At 30.5% G+C, this 23,077-nt stretch overlaps 2 protein-coding genes across 4 annotated transcripts in view; one reads left to right on the top strand and one right to left on the bottom strand.

The window, feature by feature from the left end:
* The window catches only part of dve (SATB1_N and homeodomain domain-containing protein dve), a 69,057-nt gene extending 52,437 nt beyond the window's left edge, over positions 1-16,620 (bottom strand). For 2 of the 3 annotated variants that reach the window (XM_012295588.2, XM_012295590.2), the window contains exon 1: positions 16,006-16,619. In XM_012295588.2, coding sequence (XP_012150978.1) covers positions 16,006-16,080 — 75 coding nt within the window. In that variant the 5' untranslated portion in view covers positions 16,081-16,619. Of the gene's footprint in view, positions 1-16,005 lie in introns of all 3 variants that reach the window. The other variant, XM_003707650.3, reaches the window with a different exon arrangement.
* LOC100881292 (Organic anion transporting polypeptide 33Eb) overlaps positions 1-23,077 on the top strand; it is a 136,794-nt gene that overhangs the window by 85,515 nt on the left and 28,202 nt on the right. The gene's annotated exons all lie outside the window — the stretch shown is intronic.

Genomic DNA, 23,077 nt, shown 5'->3' with positions numbered 1-23,077 from the left:
ACGTCACATATGGTATAGATTATGATATAAATTATAATAACACTGCTTAAATAAGCAAAATATCAATAGGACTACATGTATATGTACATGCATATGTACAAGTAAACGTACACATGTGTAGGTTAACATAACCTATATGTCACATATGGTATAGATTATGATATAAATTATAATAACACTGCTTAAATAAGCAAAATATCAATATGACTACATGTATATGTACGTTCATATGTACAAGTAAACGTACACATGTGTAGGTTAACATAACATATATGTCACATATGATACAACTTATGATATAAATTTTAATAATTCTGTTTAAATAAACCAAACTGAACTGCATCTATGTATATGTACATACATCTATGTATATCTATGTATATGTACAAGTAACGTACACATGTGTAGGTTAACATAACCTGTACGTCACATACGATATAGTTCATGATATAAATTATCATAACACTACTTAAATTTTGAGAACATTACTCGTTCACGATAAAACTACACCTGTGAAATGACCAGTTCAGAAGCTCTAAATTACTAAAATCACAAGATCTAAATTTTGAATTACAAGACTCGTCAAAATAGGTGTCGTCATATCACCGTCGATTTTTATCAAGTTTAAGAATTAATGTGTACGCTAATCTACGTTTTATTGTTCGTTTATCTTCTTATTTTACGTTTATTTTTATTTACAACTTTTACCTCAATTTTATTTTCATTTTTACTTTTCATTTATACTTAATTTTTATTTTATTTTTACTTTTCATTTATACTTAATTTTTATTTTATTTTTACTTTTTATTTAAATCTTCTTACTTTGCTTTTATTTTTGTTTCTACTATCTTCTTACTTAGGATTTATTTTCATTTATACCATTTTATTTTTATTTTTTTTTTATTTTATGTTTAGTCTTATTTTCATCTTTTTACTTCACTATTATTTTTATTTAAGTCTTTCTATTTCAGTTTTACTTTCATTTATATTTTCTTACATTACTGTTACTTTCAATTTATATCTTTTACTCCACTTTTATTTTTATTTATACCATCTCCTTTTTTTTTAAATTTTTTTACTTTACCTTTATTTCTGCTCATATTTTAATACATTCCTCCTGTTCTTATTTATATATTTTCAATTTATTTTACATATTTTTATTTTAAATTAAGCAAGCTTCACAGAACGTTTCATTAAAATGCAAGATGTCGGGGTGGCTCCCGATATACCAAGGATATCAACAAGGTTTAATAATAGAGCGAAGAAGAACGACGCAATAATTTCGTGATTAACGCCGATGAGACGATATACTCGATATAGTCGAATCCGCGACAATTCGGTCATATCGAACGAGCCGGATGATCTAAGCGTTGCTCGCCGATGAAATCTGAACACGTGCTCAATTCCGACAACGGTCTGCTAAGGCATAAGCGCGGACTTAGATTTATGTATGAGTGAACTTAACTTAACACTAACGGCTAAGCCGTTCACGGTGTCAACGAGGGTCAAGTGGGCCCAGAATGCGACAATCCTACACTACGACCGAAGTGCGAAATGCACCGTTGGCAGTTTTCGTCGGTTGAAAACTAGATCGTCGATGACGACGCTTCCGTGAAACTGTCAAGGGAATCGTTTAACCCTCTTACTATCTATTGTCACTTTATTATGTCACTTCTTATCGGGGAAAACGGTTGGGTTATCGATTTTAATTATTATAACGGTTGTATGGAACGAGTTATTTCGCGTGATTCTTCGTTAATTTTTATTTTAATATGTTTGGAAGGTTTTGAGGGTAGAAATTTTGCGACTGAGGATTTTTGAGAATTTTGGAGTTGAGGTGTTTGGATTTTTGAGAATTTGGGAATTGAGGTATTCGGATTTTTGAGAATTTGGGATTTGAGGTATTTGGATTTTTGAGAATTTGGGATTTGAGGTATTTGGATTTTTGAGAATTTGGGAACTGAGGTATTTGGATTTTTGAGAATTTGGGAACTGAGGTATTGGATTTTTGAGAATTTGGGATTTGAGTTATTTGGATTTTTGAGAATTTGGGATTTGAGGTATTTGGATTTTTGAGAATTTGGGAACTGAGGTATTGGATTTTTGAGAATTTTGGAATTGAGGTATTTGGATTTTTGAGAATTTTGGAATTGAGGTATTTGGATTTTTGAGAATTTGGGAACTGAGGTATTGGATTTTTGAGAATTTGGAAACTGAGGTATTGGATTTTTGAGAATTTGGGAATTGAGGTATTTAGCCCTTTGAGAATTTTGGAACTAAGGTATTGGATTTTTGAAAATTTTGGAATTGAAGAATTTGGATTTTTGAGAATTATGTGATTGAAGAACTTGGACCTTTGAGAATTTTGAGATTTGGCAATTTAGAAGCATAAAAATTTAAAAACTAAAAATTCTGAAAATTTGGGAAACGTGGAAAATTAGGAAAATTTGGAATTTAGTAAAATTGTAATAACAGTCTGTATAATAAAATAAAAAATCATCAACAGAAAATTCTTACAATATAATAAATTATCTTCTAACAACTCTTGTATTATATAAATTACTTCACTCTCATAATTTTTAACTTTTATATTAACCTAACCTAACCTATAATATTCTTCAAATATTTAAATACCTTCAAAAAAACTTACCAGTAATAATTACTATAAAATAAAATAAACCAATTCCACAAAAAAATAAAATACGAATATATTTACTTTATTCATTACGTCACACTAGTTAAGAAAAGATATTTGCTTAATCCTCTAGAGATAATAAAGATAATAAAGCTATTTTACTGAACAATTGTTCGATCACGTTCGATATGACGTTCGAGTTTCTAACCGATAATGTTTACTAATTGCGTAAACAACTTTCATCATTGAATAGATAACAATATTCCTATTGAGTTTTAAATTAAGTACCTGATAGATATTTTGTTAGTCCATTACTAGACTGCCTTTCATTTCAAGATTAGTGGATTGAACTTTAGATTAGATTTATCTAAACTATTCGAAAATCTGCGATAAACACATAGGATCGGTGGTTTTTAATCGCGTTATTTCTTCAAACTGATCTCAATGACGATGACTTTAGGTGATTTTCCATTTCCCGTATGTGTATCATGTCTTCTATAGGTATTTCATATAAAACATATTTGGTACATATGTGTTCTATAGATGTTCCATATAAAACATATTTTATATAATTTTCTTTTTGTTAAAAATTCTTTAAAAAATTTAAACTTTAGAAATTTGTATTTTGTTCAAAGAAAAGTACTGTATATTAATCTTATTGGTAAAAGAAAATTAATTCTATAAGTTTTTAAAATAGGTTAAGTTTGAGGTTAACCTTCCTTAAGAAGTATATCATAATTAAAATATTAGATAATTGTAATAATGAAATAGTGAAATATTTTCAAGAATATATTCTACAACAAATTTGTACATTTTTTAACTGCAATTTGCTGTGATTTATAACAAAATAATAAATTAAACTTGAAAAGTGTCATTTGTACTAAAGATGAACTCCATTTTGTTCTCAAGTCTGCCATGTTCCTTCGTCGAAAAACTAGAAGCTTCAAAAATATAGTAAATAAAAAATTCTTCATATTATCACTGACATTTATATATTATTAACATTTATCAACGTAACTTAACCTAACTTATTTCTCTTTCAAGTAACACTGTTTCAACTTCTATTGTCATTCACAAAAATCACATCATTTTCCATAGATTTATTTTTCTGATCAACAAGTGCAATTTTCATAAAGTTTTCTATTATCATCTCGACTCCCTAACTCATAAAATCCAACATTTCCTGTAGATCGATATGATATCTTTTCAAGAACATTTCACACAAAATTCCTGATAATCCTTCCATCTTGATTCCCAAAACTAGATTCATATTTTTGCTCTCGAATTAAATTTCACACGAGACTATCCATAATACTTCATATTAAACTTTACTTCTAAAATAAGAAGTGCAAATGATGTTCATAAACGTAGATGTTTATAAATATCTGACACGACTCCTAACTCTCCATCTACATCCTAAAACCAAAACCTACAAAATTACCCATAAATTCATACTTCATAAACATTTACACCCAATAACTCTCCATCCACCTCCTAAAACCAAAAAATACAAAATTATCCATAAATTCATATTTCAGTTCATAAACATTCACAACCAATAACTCTCCATCCACCTTCTAAAACCAAAAAGTCAAAAATTTCCCACAAAATCATATTTCAGTCCATAAACATTTACAACACCCAATAACTCTCCATCCAGCTCCCGAAACCAAAAAGTGCAAAATTTCTCTTAAATTGATATTCAGTTCTCCGTCCTCCACAAAAGTTACTAAGTCCCCAAATTAGGTGTAGCAATACCAGAAACCTACGTCAGAAGCTATCCAATCGAAAGCCTATCTCCGAAATAATTGATGTCTTGTCCGATAGACGCGAAGAGTCGAGCTCGGGTGATTTTTTCACTGGTCCGGACTGTACCGGGGTACCAGCTACTGTTTCGGGAGCTGCTTCGAGGTATGCACTCGCAAAAAACATGTCAGACCGCTGAAGACCCGGGCTTGGAAGCGACGACGAGAGAGAAAAGGAGACAGCGAGGGGAGGATCAAGAGGCAAGAGAGGAGAAGGTGGAAGGCCGAGGAGGACGCGAAGGGAAGAAAAGGAAGAAGCGACTGACACCGGTGTGTAAAGCGGTGGACGAGGGAGGAAGAAACCAGGACGTGGATTAGAGGAGGATGACGGGTTCTTGGCTCGTTTCCACGCGAGGAATGAGGATGAACGCGGGCCTGCAAAGCGGGAACGCATAAGAAAGGGCAACAGGTGGATGGGGTTAGCGGCTTATCCGGCTAACGCCCCAAGTGATATCGCGGTAACTTCGACGTGACGCGAAAAGGGGATGCACCGGTTCCTACAGAAATACGTTGCAGTACATTCTGTGACACTTTTCGACAATCTTCTTCCGATTATACCTCGAATATTTTTGGTGCGATCATATGTTAGCTGTTTCACGCTTGAGCTCTTGTGGACGACAGATAAACTGTAGACTTCTTTGTTTGGGAAAATTGTTGAGGTACTCTTGTGAAGATGTAGAGGTTGTCTGACAAATAAATAATAAACTTCTTAGTTTAAGTTGCAGAAACTGAGGAGATCCACATGTGCAGATGTGGAGGAGTCTACACAAATAAATGGCTACAACAGATTTCTTATATAGTCTCATGCAAGTTGATGATACAAAAACAGTAATTAATTAAACTATTGCAAAACAGTAGTTAATTAAATGTTACATACTATTACATACATCTAATATATACATACATCTCATGTATATCTAGATACACTATCATTGGATGTACCTCTAATATGTTTAACATTCAAACCACCAACTTAATTGCACCACCAGCCTGAACATATTCCTAGATACACTATAAAGCATCTCAAATGTCTGTCGAGTATATTTAAAACAATATTTACGACTATAACAAAAATACTGCTAATATATTCAGCGATGTCCCCTAACTGCTCGCAAGTCCCAAATTACAGCAGCTATTAGCACGGCTGCATGTCAAAGTCATATTTAATACACCGTTAAAGGAACCAATAACGTCCGTGCATTGAAAAGGGTTAATGAAAAGAAAAAAGAAGCAGGAGGAAATAAATTCGGCTCTCGTATGCAAAATGCAACATCATCACGAATTAATACCAGCATCGCAAACAACGGTTCGACATCGTTTATCGGCAGATCAGCTTATCTACCGGGTGTAACATAGATACGAGTCGACGACGTTTCCTGTTCGGGTGTTTCCCGTTAAGGCGATAACCTTAATCGTCTACCAACGTAAAATTCTTCTGTGGACCTGCGATGCTTCCTGGAATTCTATTAATTTGCTTCCAGCCAGATTTCTGTCGCGTCTCTCTGCTTACGTAACGACGAGTTAGAAATGGCGGGTCTACGTTGTTTGGCAATTGAATGGTCCATTTCGGAGTATACTTGCGTCATCCTCAATGATCCTCTAAATTGATGTCCCTTGTTATCAAAAAGTTTGCTACGCCAATCGTGTTGCGAGTTATTTCGCTCGTTTCTTTGTATTTTCATTTACTTTTGCGAATTTTTTTCTTGGTTATGAATGTTCTATGGTTTACCTCTTGGTTAAAAATTTGGGAAATTTTCTTTTTCTGCTTTATTTAATTTTATGGATTTAACGTTCGATTAGGTTCGATTAGGTTAACCCTTTAATGGTAAATATATAGCTTTTTAGGGTAAGTGTATGCAGTTACATTTTAAGGTTATGTTTTATTTTACGTATATTTACGTACTTGAGTTCGAAGAATTTCACACCGAACTGATGGACTAATGAATTTATGTTGAAACAAGTTTGTATTAATTATAATTTGTGACTTTAGAAATATATGATAATTTTAATTTTATTGGTTTATGTATTTATAAAATAATTTAATGAACATATTATTAGAGAAAGATATTGTCTGGAAGTTAATTATGTTATTTACTGAAGGTGAAAATTATATTCAATAGCAGTTCATTATGTCATTTACTGAGATTTGATGAGTTTATTTTTGGTGTACAGTTAAGAGGTTATGTCTAACCTAAGATACATCTATCGCAATTTTTAATAAATTGTAACAAATTGTAACTTGTAAATCTTCTCTCAATTTGCAAATTTTAAGTTTAAGTTATGCAAATAAATTAATCTAAAAAAATAATATTAATTAAAACTAAAGTTATGTAAGTTATGCAAGCTTAAAAAAATGCTGCAAAAATTGTAAAAAATTCTTATGAAAAATTAGTATACACAGCTGTGAAAACATTGTAAAATAGTAAAGCTTGTTTGTAATCTTCTAATAATTGTTTTAATCTTGTGTAAAAATTAATTGATCCAAATTATCAATTTAAGATTACGAAGTGATTAAATTTTGATCAGGCTAATAATTATCTCATTGCGTATAACTCTTTTCTATTTTTATCCTATCTATTGTACAAAACCACTTCAGGCTTTCATTATGATATTAGCAAATTAATTGGCAAATAAATTCTCGACATTTCTATTTTGCTTCAGAAATATTTTATTGAATAGCGATAAGAAATATCTATAAATACAAATCATTCTATAATTACTCGAACACATGTATTGTTATTTGATAAATTATTAAAAAAATAAATGTAAAACGTTATTAAGCTGATAAAAATAATTACAGCTACAAAGAAAGAATAATATATTATTTGTGAGCAGCAAATTAATTTTTATTTGATTTTGAACAAAAATTGTAAATAAAACAAAATTTTAAGGTTATGTTTTATTTTATTTTTTATTTTATTCCATATTTTTTTGAGATTATGTTTTATCAATGAAATGAAAAATGGCTCTTTACGAATGTTATCAATCTTGTTTAAAATTGTTTACAAACAACTCTTTTAATAAAAAATAATTTTATAGACAAAGAATTTTAGTTTCAGTTTTCATTGCAACAGTTATTGAAAAATAATTAAAAAAGTGACTCCCAAAGAAAAATTCTGCATTGTTAACAAATTTAAAAAAATAACTCTTCGAATAAAAAATAATTTGTTACAGACAAAGAACTTTAATTTCAGTTTTCTCTGCACCAGTTATTTTAAAAATAATAAAAAAAGTGACTCATAAATAAAAATTGTACGTTATTCACAATTGCTTGATAATTCGAACAGAAAATTTACGAGCACGCAGTAATAAAAAAATAATTACGATAAAGAAATGGCTTACAAACGAAAAAGTCCATTTGCAAGTATTCGCTCGTTATTTGTATGGCAGCCATTAATCGATTAATATTTAAATCTTTCACGCGATTGGCACATTCGGAACCGAGCAAACGCAGCGGAGATGATATTGAAGAGTTAAAGAACTCAATTCAATTTAAGCATCCGAGTGTTTCGGCTTCTTTCATCAATATAATGTTTCAGTGTTTATTAAGAACCAGTTTATAAGTCCGACGACTGGTCGCGAACTGGTTTTCAATATTCGAAATTATTCTACAACGTACTCAAGTTCCAAATCAGTGATTAAGTTTCGTACGGAGCGAAAATTTTCCCGTGAATATTTCAAGCGAGCCAATAATTACGCGAACGCGATGTGCCTCGAAATCGTTCCTCGTCGGGAGATCAATGATTAAATAACATCAGGCGAAATGTAATAATATCTGTATTTATCGGACATCGATACGATGGAATTGAATGTCTTCGCAGTTCACGTTAATCGTGCAACATTCTAATCAGGCTTATCGTAATATCAGATGGCCGATATCCGTGTACAATAAATGGCCCTCTTCTCCAGCCAGATAATCCACGGATTGATGCTTTTAAACGATTACGTTACGTAAATCAGGTTCTTTCAATCATTCTAGAAAGACCAGAGAAAAACAAATGTTGAAGGGAACCTGTTTGATGAATTTCCACTATTATGCCACGTAAATCTGCTCTTTTATCATTCTATGAAAAAAAATGTAGTTGAATACAAATTATTTTATGAATTTGTCGTTGGGGTAGGTTAATCTATATTTTTATCTTTCTACAGAAGAAACGAAATTAAAACAAAAATTATTTGATGAATTTTCACGATTGTGCTACGTAAATCTGTTCTTTTATTGTTCTATGAAGAAAATCTAGATGAATAAAAATTATTTTATGAATTTGTCGTTGTGGTAGGTTAATCTATATTTTTATCTTTCTACAGAAGAGATAAACGTAAAAAAAAATTATTTGACGAATTTGATGATGAATTTATATCGTTGTGATAGGTAAATCTATATTTTTATTCTTCTGCAAAAGAAACAGAGTCAAAATAAAATTATTTTATGAATTTATATCATTCTAATGGATAAATCTATATTTTTATTCTTCTACAAAAGATACAAAGTGAAAATAAAAATTATTTGATAAATTTATACGACTGTGGTATGTAAATGGTTTTTTGTCGTTCCACAAAAAGAAACAAAGGTAAAACAAAAATTATTTGATGAATTTACATGATTGTGGTAAATCTGTCTTTTTATCAGCCTGTGAATAAAACGCAAACGTAAAACGATAATTGTTTTATGACTTTATAGGATTATGATATGTAAATTTGTTTGTCTGCATTATTGTAGAAAAATGAGGAAAATGTTTGTAAGTGTTATATTTTCTGAAAATTGAATAAATTAATTTATGGAGCTTTTGGTTTGTGAAAAGACTGCTTAGCTGAGACTTGATCATTTAGGTTAGTTTTGAGATAAATTGGAATATTAGATGATTTTAGGTTAGGTTTAAGTAAAATTCTGTTAATTTTAAATTGAATTTGCATTAGTACTAAATTTCGTGTAAATTAGGTTTTTGGATTATGTTGAATGTATTAGTTAATTACTTTTGTTTCAAATTTGGATTAGTATTGAACTAGATTTAGGTTAGGTTAGATTTGAGCTACACTAAATCAACTTTGAATTAGCTATAAAATTCAGTGTTGAATTTCTTACAAATTAAGTTCCTAAATAATGTTAAATTTACTTTGAATTGCACTTTCTTTTACTATTGAATTGCTTGTAAACTGTGTTCTTAGATAATGTAAAATTTATTTTGAATTACATTTAGTTAGCATTGAATTAGTTTTACCTCATGTTTAAATTAAATTGTATTAATATTCAGTCAATTTTGCATCAAACACTCATTAAATCATAACTCTACAAAAACTATCAAACGAAACCAAAATCTGCAAACGAAACCTCCACAAGAACTTGCAAATAAAACCAAAACCCAAAGCACCCAAAAATAAAGCAGAAACTCCACAAAAGCCCACAACTCAAATTCCACAAAAACCTAAAACTGAAACTCCACAAAAACCTGCAACTAAAACTAAAAACCAACAAATAAAACCAAAACTAAAAAAATTCACGTATAACACAAAAATTGTCCACATCCCCAAAATCCATCTACAAAACCTAACCCAATAAACACCTAAAATTCCAGCTCGCAAATTAAGAAATCCTCCATATATCAATGTACCGTACTTTTAAAAATCAGTTTTGCATAACATTATGTGCAACGATCGCGATAAATCAAAAGTAATAAACTGCAATGGTGAGCCACGATGCGTAACCAGATACGTACAAAGACCGTTAGAAATGTTAATACGATTTAATATACAAAACGTCGATACAATGGCGTGACAGAAAGACAGAATAAGAAACGATCAGGAAAAGGGCCGAGAAAAATTCAACGTGCATTTGATGTATCGGCTTTGCCGGCCGGATAGATGGATTACAATCATTCCGGTAGCTGGGGTGGTCAAATACCGTGACCATGCGTGCCCTGAACTTATCCTCAGACTATACATATACGCACGATTGACTATAGTTTCTTCGACAAAATATTAACACGCTCTTCGAACTATTCTGTCACGATACTTTGTGATTGAAACTGGTGTTGTTCAGTTATTTCTTCTTTGAAGATTTTGGGAGCTTCATTGTTAGGAATTTTTGGGGTTTTTCGAGGTTGTTGGCGTTTTGGGACTTTGACAATTTGAGATGTTATGCGAGTATAGTAGTTTGTTTTAGGGATTTTGGTACTTTGACAGATTGGGACTTTGATATTTTGGAATTTTTGATTTTTGGGATTTTTTTATACTATTGGCACTTTATGAGGTTTTAGGGATTTTCTGGGAATATTGAAATTTCGACAATTTGGGGTTTTTTATATTCTTGCCACTTTCTGAGGTTTTTCTAGGGATTTGGAGACTTCGACAATTTGAGGTTTTTTATACTTTTGGCATTTTCTGAGGTTTTAGGGATTTTGGGACTTCGACAATTTGGACTTTTTTATACTCTTGACACATTCTAAGGTTTTGGGGATTTTCTACGGATTTTGGGACTTCGACAATTTCGAATTTTGAGATTTTGGAACTTTTGATTGTTAGGACATTTTTTATATTCTAGGCATTTTCTGAGGGTTTATGAATTTTCTAGGAATTTTCTAGGGATTTTAAGACTGACAATTTGGAATTTTGAGATTTTGCAATTTTTGTAATTTTTGAATTTCTTTTACATTCTTGGCACTTTTCAATCAGTTAATATTCATCAGACAATGAAGAGATATATTAATGTATCTTTTTTATATCAATAACTAATTTTGATTCATTTTTACTTAATCATTCATTCATTTAAATCAATTTCTTTAATTAATTAATTCATTACTACTTTTAATTTATTAAATTTTCTTATCCATTTTGAATTTATCGAAAAGCAAAATTTTTATGAATTTTAAAAATCAAAATTTGTAATGAATTTTAAAAATCAGAATTTTTAATGAATTTTAAAAATCATAATTCTTAATGAATTTTAAAAATCAAAATTTTTAATAAATTTGAATTTATTATTCAAAGGCATCGAATATCGACGATGTGATTTGAGAAACTTCATAAATTATCCGAAAAAGAAAAGTATAACAAACGTTTGTGACTTTTTAACGTTTCTGTACGAAACACTTGCTGTGCCTATTGATAAAGTGGCACACATATATTCTAATTCTAAGTAATTATGTAATAGAACTGGAAAGTTGAAATTCATTTGCCGCAGATCCCCGTTATTATGTACGAATTGCCTTTCCTGGATTTACCCCTCAATTTTTAACAGCGGAAACCGCATGCTTGTTACACCGTAGAAAAGAATCGTAAAAGGGGAACAGTCGATTTAAACGTGCGGCAAACACCATGTAATACCGTTCAAATTCCCTTTCAAATTAAATTCTTTGTAATCGAACCAGGGGAATCTAGGGGACAAATTAGAGGTATACAAAATTACCTTCAATTTTGTCGTTCAGTCAATGTGTAAAATGTAGGATTCTAAAAAAGATGTACAAATATGGTTCTTATGAGAATAAAAGAACTACATTTAGTTATTCAATTAATGTATATTAAATTCTATTAAATTATTTTATTGCAGAATTTTGTTGTATAAAAATTTGATTTTCATATAGGGTTATAAGTTATTTTATAGAAATTTTATAATTAATTTTTATTTGGCTCTACACCCCTTTAGTTATTTTTTATAGACAAATTTGATGGATATTTTAATAAATAAATGTATGTTCATTATTTTCTGTTACTTGTATTATTTATATTTGTTTATATTTATGAGTATTTGTAGATCAACAGGGTCGAATCTGACCAATTACTATAATACTTAGGCTCAACTTTATCTTTCCAACTATACTAAAATTAAATACTACTAATAGTAGTCCTAATAGTAGTAAATACTACTAATACTATTAATAGTAGTCGTTAAATACTAATAGTAGGAGTTACTTTCTATTTATTTATACTTATTGTTACTATACTAGTACTATTAATAGTCAACCACTAGCAGTATTTTATTATTAGTAGAACTACTATTAGTAGCATTAATAGTATTCTAGTATTAATAGAATTATTGTTAGTAGCACTAATAATATTCTGGTATTTGTAAAATTATTATTAGTAGTATTAATTGTGTCAGTAGAATTATTACTAGTACTTCTGCTAGTATTTTACTATTAGCAGAACTATTATTAGTATTAATAGTATTCTACTATTAGTAAAATCAATATTGCCAGTACTAATATTGTACTACTATTAATAAAATTACTATTATTATTCTAGTGTTAGTAGTATTATTACCAGTAGTATCACTAGTATTTTATTATTAGCACAACTATTATCAGTATTAATAGTATTCTGCTATTAGTAAAGTTAATATTACCAGTACTAATATTGTACTACTATTAATAAAATTACTATTATTATTCTAGTATTAGTAGTATCATTACTAGTAGTATCACTAGTATTTTATTATTAGCACAACTATTATCAGTATTCATAGTATTCTGCTATTAGTAAAATTAATATTACCAGTACTAATATTGTACTACTATTAACAGATATACTATTAGTATACCACTATCAGTAGAATTTTTACCAGTAATACTGTCAGTATCGTACTATTAGCAGAACTATTATTAGTATTAATAGTATTCTACTATTAGTGAAATTAATACTACCAGTACTAATATTGTACTACTCTTAATAAAATTACCATTAGTATTCTAGTATTAGTAGAATCATTACTAGTACCACCACTAGTATTTTACTATTAACACAACTATTATTAGTATTAATAGTAATCTACTATTAGTAAACTCAATATTACCAGTACTAATATTGTACTACTATTAGTAGAATTACTGTTAGCATTCCAACAGTATCATTAGCAGTACCAATACTATTCTACTATTAATACTACTATCATTTACTATTCATTACTACCTAGTATTCATTAATTTCATCAGTTGCATCCACAACAACCATTCATTAACCACTAACAAGAGCAGTTAACTTATCATTAAAATTACTAAACGCAATTTCAGCAACCGATCTCAAGATACATTATTCTCACCCCATTTCGCACATCATCCAAAAGAAGAAAACCGAACATTTTCAGGAAGGGTTAAAAAATGTTTCACGACAAAGAGATCGACCGATCAATGGAGATGCGGTCTTATTGCACTGAATGCCAGAATGTGAACGTGGTCGTGGCACAGGAAGAAGGCATGGGCACATCCGTATCGTGGTCAGAACCCGTGACCCCCCGTACGTACACGTGTAAACGTATATGCGTCCATCCACGCAACACGTACGATCCGCGGTTTTACCAAGGATTATCTCTCAACCCTCTCCACTCTATCTCTACTGCCCCGTTTAGCGTTCGAAAATTTTACACCACGGAATTTCTACACTTCCGTTCAAAACTTATGCCATCTTGTCGTGTCCCTCAATCGAAAGCTTACTGTGCTTTTACTGAATAGAGCTCTGAATTAACATTTGTTGACATTCGATGACTTTTGAGGGAGCTGAATCTTTCTTAAGCTGAGTTATGGGTTGTAATTTTTTAATTTTTGTGTTTTGAGGGGATTTTGAGTTTGGAGGGGCAGTGGAGTTTGAGGGTGGTTCAAATTGTAGTTGGGTAGTTTTGTATTAGTTTAAAATGTATTTGGTGAGGTTTATAAGGGGTGAAGTGTGTTTGGTGAACTTTATGGTGGGATAAATTGTGTTTGGTGAATTTTACAGTGAATTACACTGTGTTTAGTGAATTTTACAGTAGCTTATATTGTGCTTGATGAATTTTACAGTGGATTAAATTCTATTTGGTGCATTTTACAATTGGTGAAATTGTGTTCGAGAAATTTTATACTGACTTGAAATTTTGTTCATTTTTTACTAATTTCATCCCATTTTGTTATTATGATAGTAACCTAAATTTTCTTTTATTATTTTCGATACTAATTTCAATCTTACTTCTTCAATTTTTAATTAAATCTATTTATGCATTAATATCGAACTTGAAATTTTTAATCTTACATTCTAAATTTTATACTAAATTTGAACTTTCAATCTTACATTCTATTTTGTAAATTTTGTACTTCAAATTTCATTCCCTTCATTTTATACTGACTTCAATTTTATTTTCTTATTTTTGCAATAAATTAAATTTTACTTTTTTAACTTCATACTGAATTTATACTTGAAACTTCAAATATCATTTTCTGTATTTTAAAGCAATTTTTATTTAGTGAAATTTTTGTTTTTCAAATTTAATAATTATAAACTTGAAATTGTTTTCTGAATTTTACTTTAAATTCTTAAATTTTAAATGTTGTTTGCTTTTTATACTATGAAGCTAAAAGTTCTGAATTAGTTTTACTAAATTTAATTACTACTGTAATTAAAATGAAGGCGACTAATTTTTTCTCCTCGTACTTCGTTCTTTTTCGTACATTATTTCTTCGACACACAATCAATTTCGTGCAAATAAACTTGCTATTCTAAGATGCGACGGAAAATGGGCAAATTGATAGCAGGGTACTAACTAGGTGACGAGTTGAAAGTACCCAAGAGGGCAGAAACTGATAGGGTGGCCAATTGGCTGTGTAATGTAGAAGGGGTTACTTCTCGACGATGCTACTCATGGATACTAATCTTGTCATACTACCACGATCATTCATTTCTAAGTACATATTCAATTAAAAGAAATATTTTCAAAATTTATCTTCCATTTATACATTCAATATTTATTATTAATAAGCAAAGACTATACTGTTTTTTACAACCCTTACTATTTAAATTAAAATTATTTAGTGCTTCATATATTTTTAGATTTATTATAATGAAATAAAAAAATTAATATATAATTTATGGAGCAGTTTGAAAGAGTTTGAAAAAATTGTGACTTAATGTTGCAACACTAAATTTATATAAATTTGTCTAAATTTTATATAATATCTTTGCAAACTAGAAAAGACTTCGGATTTCATGAAAATGAAATGCTATTTTTTCTATTGAAAAAGAAGAAAGAAATCTTCTATTGAATTTTGAAAAGTCCTTCTTTTAAAATTAATAGTTTTTTAAGGATGACATTATTAATGTCAAGCAGCAACATAACAATATTACCTGTTACTACCATAAGAAATGTCTTTCTTCTGAAATTGTCATGTTTCTATCACCATAAATGTCAAAATCAATATAATCAATTAATTATACTAATATATTCATATATTCACTACTTCAAAAATTATAAATTTTAATAAATCCCATCCAAAATTGACATACTTCTATTTACACTATTAATGTCAAAATAATATAACAATTAATTACAACACAATTTATAATAATACTTGTATTTGTTTTTTCAAAAAATTAAAAAATGTCAATTCTTTATTTGTGTCACTGTTAACATCAAAAACAACATAACAGTTAACAATAACAATTGTCAGAATATTCTGTGCTCCAAAAAAAAATTTAGATTTAAAAAAGTTTCTGTTCTAAAATAATACACATTGAGTACAGTTACAAATGTCAAGTAGACACTTTTTGTTCCAAAATGCATGACATCGCATTGACGAAGGGATTAATAATAATGATTACATGATTTACCTGTATCTGTTCTGGTTTCGTATTAGCAGCCATCCATGCCTCTACAAACGTGTCCATAGCGCTCTGAAAATCCATTCCCTCGTAAAGAGTCCCTTAATAATTCCGGGACTCGCGACCCGTCATTTTTAATTACACACTCTCATTAATCGTTCGTTGCTTCGTCGATTATCACCTACTTCTCGATGCTTTCCAACCGTATTAACGGATTTGCAATCGTAGTCACATGTGTCCCTTCTCTACTACAACCGTCTCACATCTGATCTTCAATCTCGACGTCATCAATAATTAATATCGTTCGTAATATCGATTAGATCACCAGATCACACACGTGTCAGCCAATTCCCAAAAGGCAGATTTACATTTTGATACATCAATTCCACTGTTCGTTCACTGTTGCGACAAACACATGTTTGCTACACTGTGCATTCTGTTCTGAAAAATTTGACGCATGTCACTCGATGACACCCGATATCGTTCAGAATACACTGTTCATTTTGAGTTAATCGGACATCGTGCAGGGTGAGAAAAAAAATCGACACGAATCGCGGGAACAACACGTTCACATGGGACGGCGTTCGAGGCGCGACTGTGCGTGCCAAGGCGTCGCGGCGCTGGTTCTGCCCCTACGACGCCCTACCTACCGTCGTTGTCACCCCACCACCTCGACGCGACCAGCATCGCCCACAGCGGAGGACCATCCTGGTCCTCACGCGGATGGGGTTCACCCTCAAACCCTCCAGAAACTACCTTCGTCATCCGCGCCAGTTTCCTGTCTTTCTCCTTTCTTCGTTCTTCGTCCTCCTCCTGATCCTTTCCGATCATGTTATCCTTCTCTCTATCGCTCATCCGCTACTCCCCTTTCTCCCTCGAGTTCTCTCCTTTTTTACACTCTACACTTTTCTTTCGCTCTACTCGATATTTTTCTTTATTTTCCTCCCGCGCTTTGCCTTAATCACCCCTTTCTGTCTGTGTATAATCTTTTGTCCCGTTCTTCTCTGCCTCCACTTATCGCGCTCGGTCCTCGTCTTTCGCGCCGATCTCCCACTTCTGGTCCGGGAGCTAGTTTTCCGGTATCCCCTGTTCCCTCCTTGGCCCGGTACCGCATTCATTCCGGGGGTGTGGCTAAAGATAAGATGCCACGTACACAGGTGCACAGGCTGCACCTGTGTGCATGCAACACCGTGCACACCGTTAACGACGGCGACGGGGCACCAGGGGCTGCCCTGGTAAACCTTAACGTCGATGCATTGGTTTTCTTGAAAATTTCTGGCATTTTTTGCTTATTCACATTTTTAGTTTCTTGAGTGATATTAAGATATTTAGATTTCGGACGTTATTGACATTTATGAAAGTTACTTTCTACATTTTTATATTTGAGATACTTAATAATTAGGAATTCTTGTTCTTGTAGCAGAGTTACATTCTCAGTAAGGATCCACCGGGAGTCTTGTTGAAAGTTTGAGGAATTTTTTACTGACTCAGATTTTTAGTTTCTTGAGCGATGTTAAACTGAGACATTTATGTCACAGGCCTTTTGTTTGAAAATTTGAGATACTTTGTGATGATCGGGCTTTCTTGTTCTTGTAGCAGAGTTCAATTCTCAGTGAGGATGTACCGGTAGTCTTGTTGAAAGTTTGAGGAATTTTTCACTGATTCAGATTCTTAGTTTCTTAAGCGGTTATACCTTCAAGGTATAATTATATCGAATATTTTACTTGAGTTTGAGGTACTCAGTAATGATTAGGTTTCCGTGCTTTTGTAGTGGAGTTCAACCCTTATGGAGCATCGAGTTTGATTGAAAATTTCAGGAATTTTTTGCTGATTTCATTTTTTCTTCGATGTGAAACAAAGACATTCGACACTTCATTTGAAAATTTGATATTTTGTGGTGATTAGTGTTCCTTGCTCTTTCAACCCTTAATGTGGATGTATTTAATGTGAAGGGTGGATATGAAAATTGAAAGATATGGTCGATTCAGAAGTATAAAAATTTGAAGATGTAACTGACAGAAAGGTACAAAAATTTAGAGATGTGATCAATAGAAGAGTACAAAAATTTAGAAATGTGACAGATAGAAAAATACAAAAATTTAGGAGTTTGAACAATTAGTCAATTAAAAAGTGTAAAAATGTCGAAATCTGGAAATTTGAGTCCCATAAAAATTTTGACAATATAACTTTAGAAATGCAAAATTTGAAATACACAAATTCGAAAATTTAGCAATGTATGCAGTAACAAATATAATCGGCAGGAGCAGAGTAGCTAGCACTAAAATTTAAATAAGTTTTAACAAAATCTAGTTAGCTCTGCGTCAATACTGTTCCTTTGATGTTTGTATAAATTACAGCGTAATTATAACAAAATCTAGTTATAATAAGTTATAACAAAATCTAGTTAGCTCTGCGTCGATACTGTTCCTTTGATGTTTGTATAAATTACAGCGTAATTAAAGTTGATTCCCGAGTATTTATTTGCGATGTAAATTCCACTTGTTTTGGATGATATATAAACAGGTGCTTGCGAAAATAGTAATAATTTTCTTCGACTTAACCGATGCTTTAATATTTATATTAATACTGTACGCAGTTGGTGTACCTTGATGCATTAATTAATTAGTTATATGTATTTCTTATAGGTATTTTGAATGAATAAAAATTAGTTCATTTGGCACTAATATTAAATACATGAAAATGTAACAAATTTATTTTGTTTAAACTTCAATGAACTTCACTTTTAAATTTCTTTTTTAATATAGGGAAAATTTTGAGTTAAGCGGACATCGTTAATCGGACTATTTTGAGAAAATTTTTTTTATTGAATTTACGATATGGTATTTGATGAGATTTGAGTAGATGAAGGTATTTGATTTTTGAAATGTAATAGTCTTTTGAGAATGGGTACATTTTTATATATATATCTTGTGTACAATTTATTTATTAAGTAATATTGTTGCGATATTACAAATATTAATTGGTTATGAAAACTTGCTTTCAGAAACTAGTGATGGTGTTTTGAAAAATTTTTACAAGTTTTTGTGAATGTAGTGTTTGTAGTAATTGAACTATATTTTGTAAGAAGAAATATTGCAGTACTAATGTTACTATAAATATTACCATAAATATTATAATACTAATATTGCTATAAAATTGCTATAAATATTGCAATACTAATATTACTATAAATATTACCATAAATATTGCAATACTAATATTGCTATAAAATTGATATAAAATTTCCATAAATATTGCAATACTAATATTACTATAAATATTACCATGAATACCATAATATTAATATTGCCATAAATATTACCATAAATACCATAATACTAATATTACAACAAATATCAAATTACTTTCATGATAGTTTCAGTAGTTTCAATTGCAGCGCATAGAAAATTTAATTACAAAGTTTGTATTTCTACAAAGAGGTGCTGAACAAAGTTACATCATAAACATAGACTACAATATTCATTTCATTCAAGTTCTCTTACGGAAATCATATGTAGTAAATAATTATCTACTTCGGAAGCGCGATCTTATTATCCTTTTTGTGTGGGTTTTTCCGATGAACTAGGTTTATCGTCAAACTGTGGCACTATGTGTATAGATTTTTCTATTTCTTCTTGATATCTGTTTGGTACTCGATCATACATAGTATGTCCAAATATTGTGTCATTTAATTAAACAACCATGTAAATACAGTTACTATATAAAATATAAAATACAGTTATCACTGATCTTTGTCAGATAATTTAATTGAAACAATCAAATTAATAATTTAATTAAAAAAATTTGATTAAAAATTTAATTAAAAAAATTTGATTAAAAATTCAATTCACAAAATTGAATTAACAATTCAATCTAAAGAATTTGATTCAAAAAATTGAATTAATAATTTTATTCAAAGTATTGGATTAATAATTCATTTTAATAAATTGAAGGAATAATTCAATGAGGAATATTGAAACTATAGTTCAATTAAAAAAATTATGTAATTAAGTGAATTAGTAATTTACCCAAATTAGTAATTTTTCTACCCAAATTCCACAACTCAGAATGAGAAATATTTGATTTGGTTCGTTCAGTAATTTTACATTCAGAAATACAAAAATTTCCTATAAATCCAAAAATAAAAAAAATTACCGAAGTTGTCATTCACCAACAATATCAACATCGTGCAACTACGAATCGATATTTTAAAGTGACCTATCACCGGTTAAAAAGTGAATCAACGACACTTGACCAACATTTGTAACACACACGATATATTAACAGGTTGATTATATCTGTCGTGATGCTTCATATCAGTTCCGGTTTCCTGTGTATAGGCTACGTAATAATGGTTGTCGTTTTCAGTTGCCTCAGTTTCTTGTTCATTATTTAAATTCGGTGTTATTTCTGCTTTCATTCACGAAGGTCCACTTAACAAATCACGTGTGGTATCTACATATCACATATGACCACACATGTTTAATATAACTATAGAATCTATATAGACGTTTCTATGTTTAAAAGGGTTTGTTCGTTATTTAAATTCGGTTTTCTACTTTCATTCACGAAGATCCACTTAACAAATTATGAGTTGTATTTATGTATCACATATGATCACACATGATCAATATGACAACTATACAATTCATACAGACGTGTCTATGTTTAAACCAGTAACTGGTTCATTATTTAGGATTCGATGTTATTTCTGCTTTCATTCACGAAAATCCACTTAACAAACCACGAGTTGTATTTATGCATCACATATGACCACGCATGATCAATATGACAACTATACAATTCATACAGACGTGTCTATGTTTAAAACAGTAACTGGTTCATTATTTAGATTCGGTGTTATTTCTGCTTTCATTCACGAAGATCCACGTAACAAGTCATGTGTGGCATCTACATATCACATATGACCACACATGTTTAATACAACTATACAATCCATACAGACGTTTCTATGTTTAAAACAGTTTGTTCATTATGAAAATTCAATGTTCTGCAATCATTCATGGAGGTTCACTTAATAAGTCACAAGTTGCGTCTACATATCACATATGACCACACATGTTCAATATAACTATAAAATCCATACAAACGTTTCTATATATAAAACAGTTTGTTCATTATTTAAGTTCAGTATTATTTATGCCTTCATCCAAGGTCCACTTAACAAATCACGAGTTGCATCTACATATCACATATGACCACACACATGTTCAATACAACAACTACACAAACGTGTCCAAAACAGAAAAATCGAGTCCACATTTCGATCGAACTTATCGATATCGATTCGCTCGAATCGATAGAAGCTAATCGGTCTGATTGGTCAGCTTAATCTCGAACAAGTCCCGATAGTGCTCGGGTATTAGAATAGATAATCCTAGGATTAAGGGGAGTGCTCGTCAGTTAATCCATTATTCACGTGACATCTGCCATTCAACATTCAACTATTACCATGAAAACCCTGTACGCATATTCGCAATTTATACCTTTTTTCTCCATTTATCTTCGGCTTATCAGGAATTTCCATTAACCTTTGAACGAGCCATACTGGGTCATTCGAGACCCGCCCGCAGGTTTATACTGCGTTCGATTGATACTGCGACACTTATGATATTCATATGTGTAGGAGAAATTTGAAGAGGACTTTGGTCGTTTTGTTTATTGAGACGTGTTGCAAATTGCAAAATTAGGAGTTTGATGTTTTTGATGGGTGAGTGTTTTGGCAGTAATTTGGGAGAGTTAGTTTTTAGTGCTAACTGGTAGATGAAATAATTTGTGAATTTGAGTGAATTTGAATTGTATTAAAAAATGATAACCAGAATTTGTCATAGAAAATTGAAATACAATTGGAAAATAATTTATGAATTTATGATTTTATGAATTTAAAATAAATCTGTTCTTCATCCACTATTTTGTTCATCCCTATTCTCAAATATAACTCCCTAATTTTTCAACACAATCAAATATTATTTTACTCAACAATATACACTAAATTTTTCCAATTAATAAAAATTCCCTAAACAGAATTTTTTATTAACAAAATACCAAATATCAAATTTCCATATTGAATTAATATAACCTAGAAAATGCATCAAAGTTAAATTCACATGATGGATCTAAGTTTCCTATAATATTTACTACTTGCCATGTAACAAATGTGTCTTTAAATTTGAAACAAAGGGAACACACGCTGCTTACCACACATCAGCTTAAGTCAGCCGAAAATCTTCTTCCGGATAAATTCTCCGTGACAGATTGGAAAAATCGGGAGATTTCGTTCAGCGATACAACATTTTACACTTTTCAAATCCGATTGTAGATGTCGAAAGTTCCAGCTGAGACGATGGTGTGGATTTTCGTGACACATGTTATTAGCAATTTAACATTAAAAGTATTTATGTAACATTTTATTTTAATAAAATCTTTAAAACTTCGCACTTTAATATTTAGTTTGTGGTATGATGAGTGGAGAGCCATTTTTAATATTTACATACATATATGTACAATGTATAAATTATTCATATGTATTCACAACATACAAATTATACATTCATGTGTATGCACAATATATAAATTATGTATCCATGTATATGAAACATATGTAAATTATATATCCACGTGTGCAGAATACATAGATTACATATTCACACATGTGCATAATACATAGATTACATATTCACATATGTGCATGATACATAGATTACATATTCACATATGTGCACGATACATAGATTACATATTCACATCTGCGCATGATACATAGATTACATATTCATATATGTGCACGATGCATAGATTACATATTCACATATGCATACAGTACATATATTACATATTCATATATACATTTTTTTTTATTCATACATATTGTCAGTTTGTTGCATTTAAATGATTATACAATATACAAATTTTTTGTACTTCAAATTTATTGTATACATGATTATATGTACTGCTACATAAGTTAGAAGTCAAAGTAACTTTACAAACCCTTTTTCACCCTCATCCATCTTTCAACTGATCAGCAGTAATACTACTAAATATTACCACTGAATACCAATTA

The sequence above is a fragment of the Megachile rotundata genome, chromosome 2 (genome assembly GCF_050947335.1).
Source record: "Megachile rotundata isolate GNS110a chromosome 2, iyMegRotu1, whole genome shotgun sequence".
Classification (NCBI taxonomy): Eukaryota; Metazoa; Arthropoda; class Insecta; order Hymenoptera; family Megachilidae; genus Megachile; species Megachile rotundata.
This window is presented reverse-complemented; position numbering and strand designations above follow the sequence as displayed.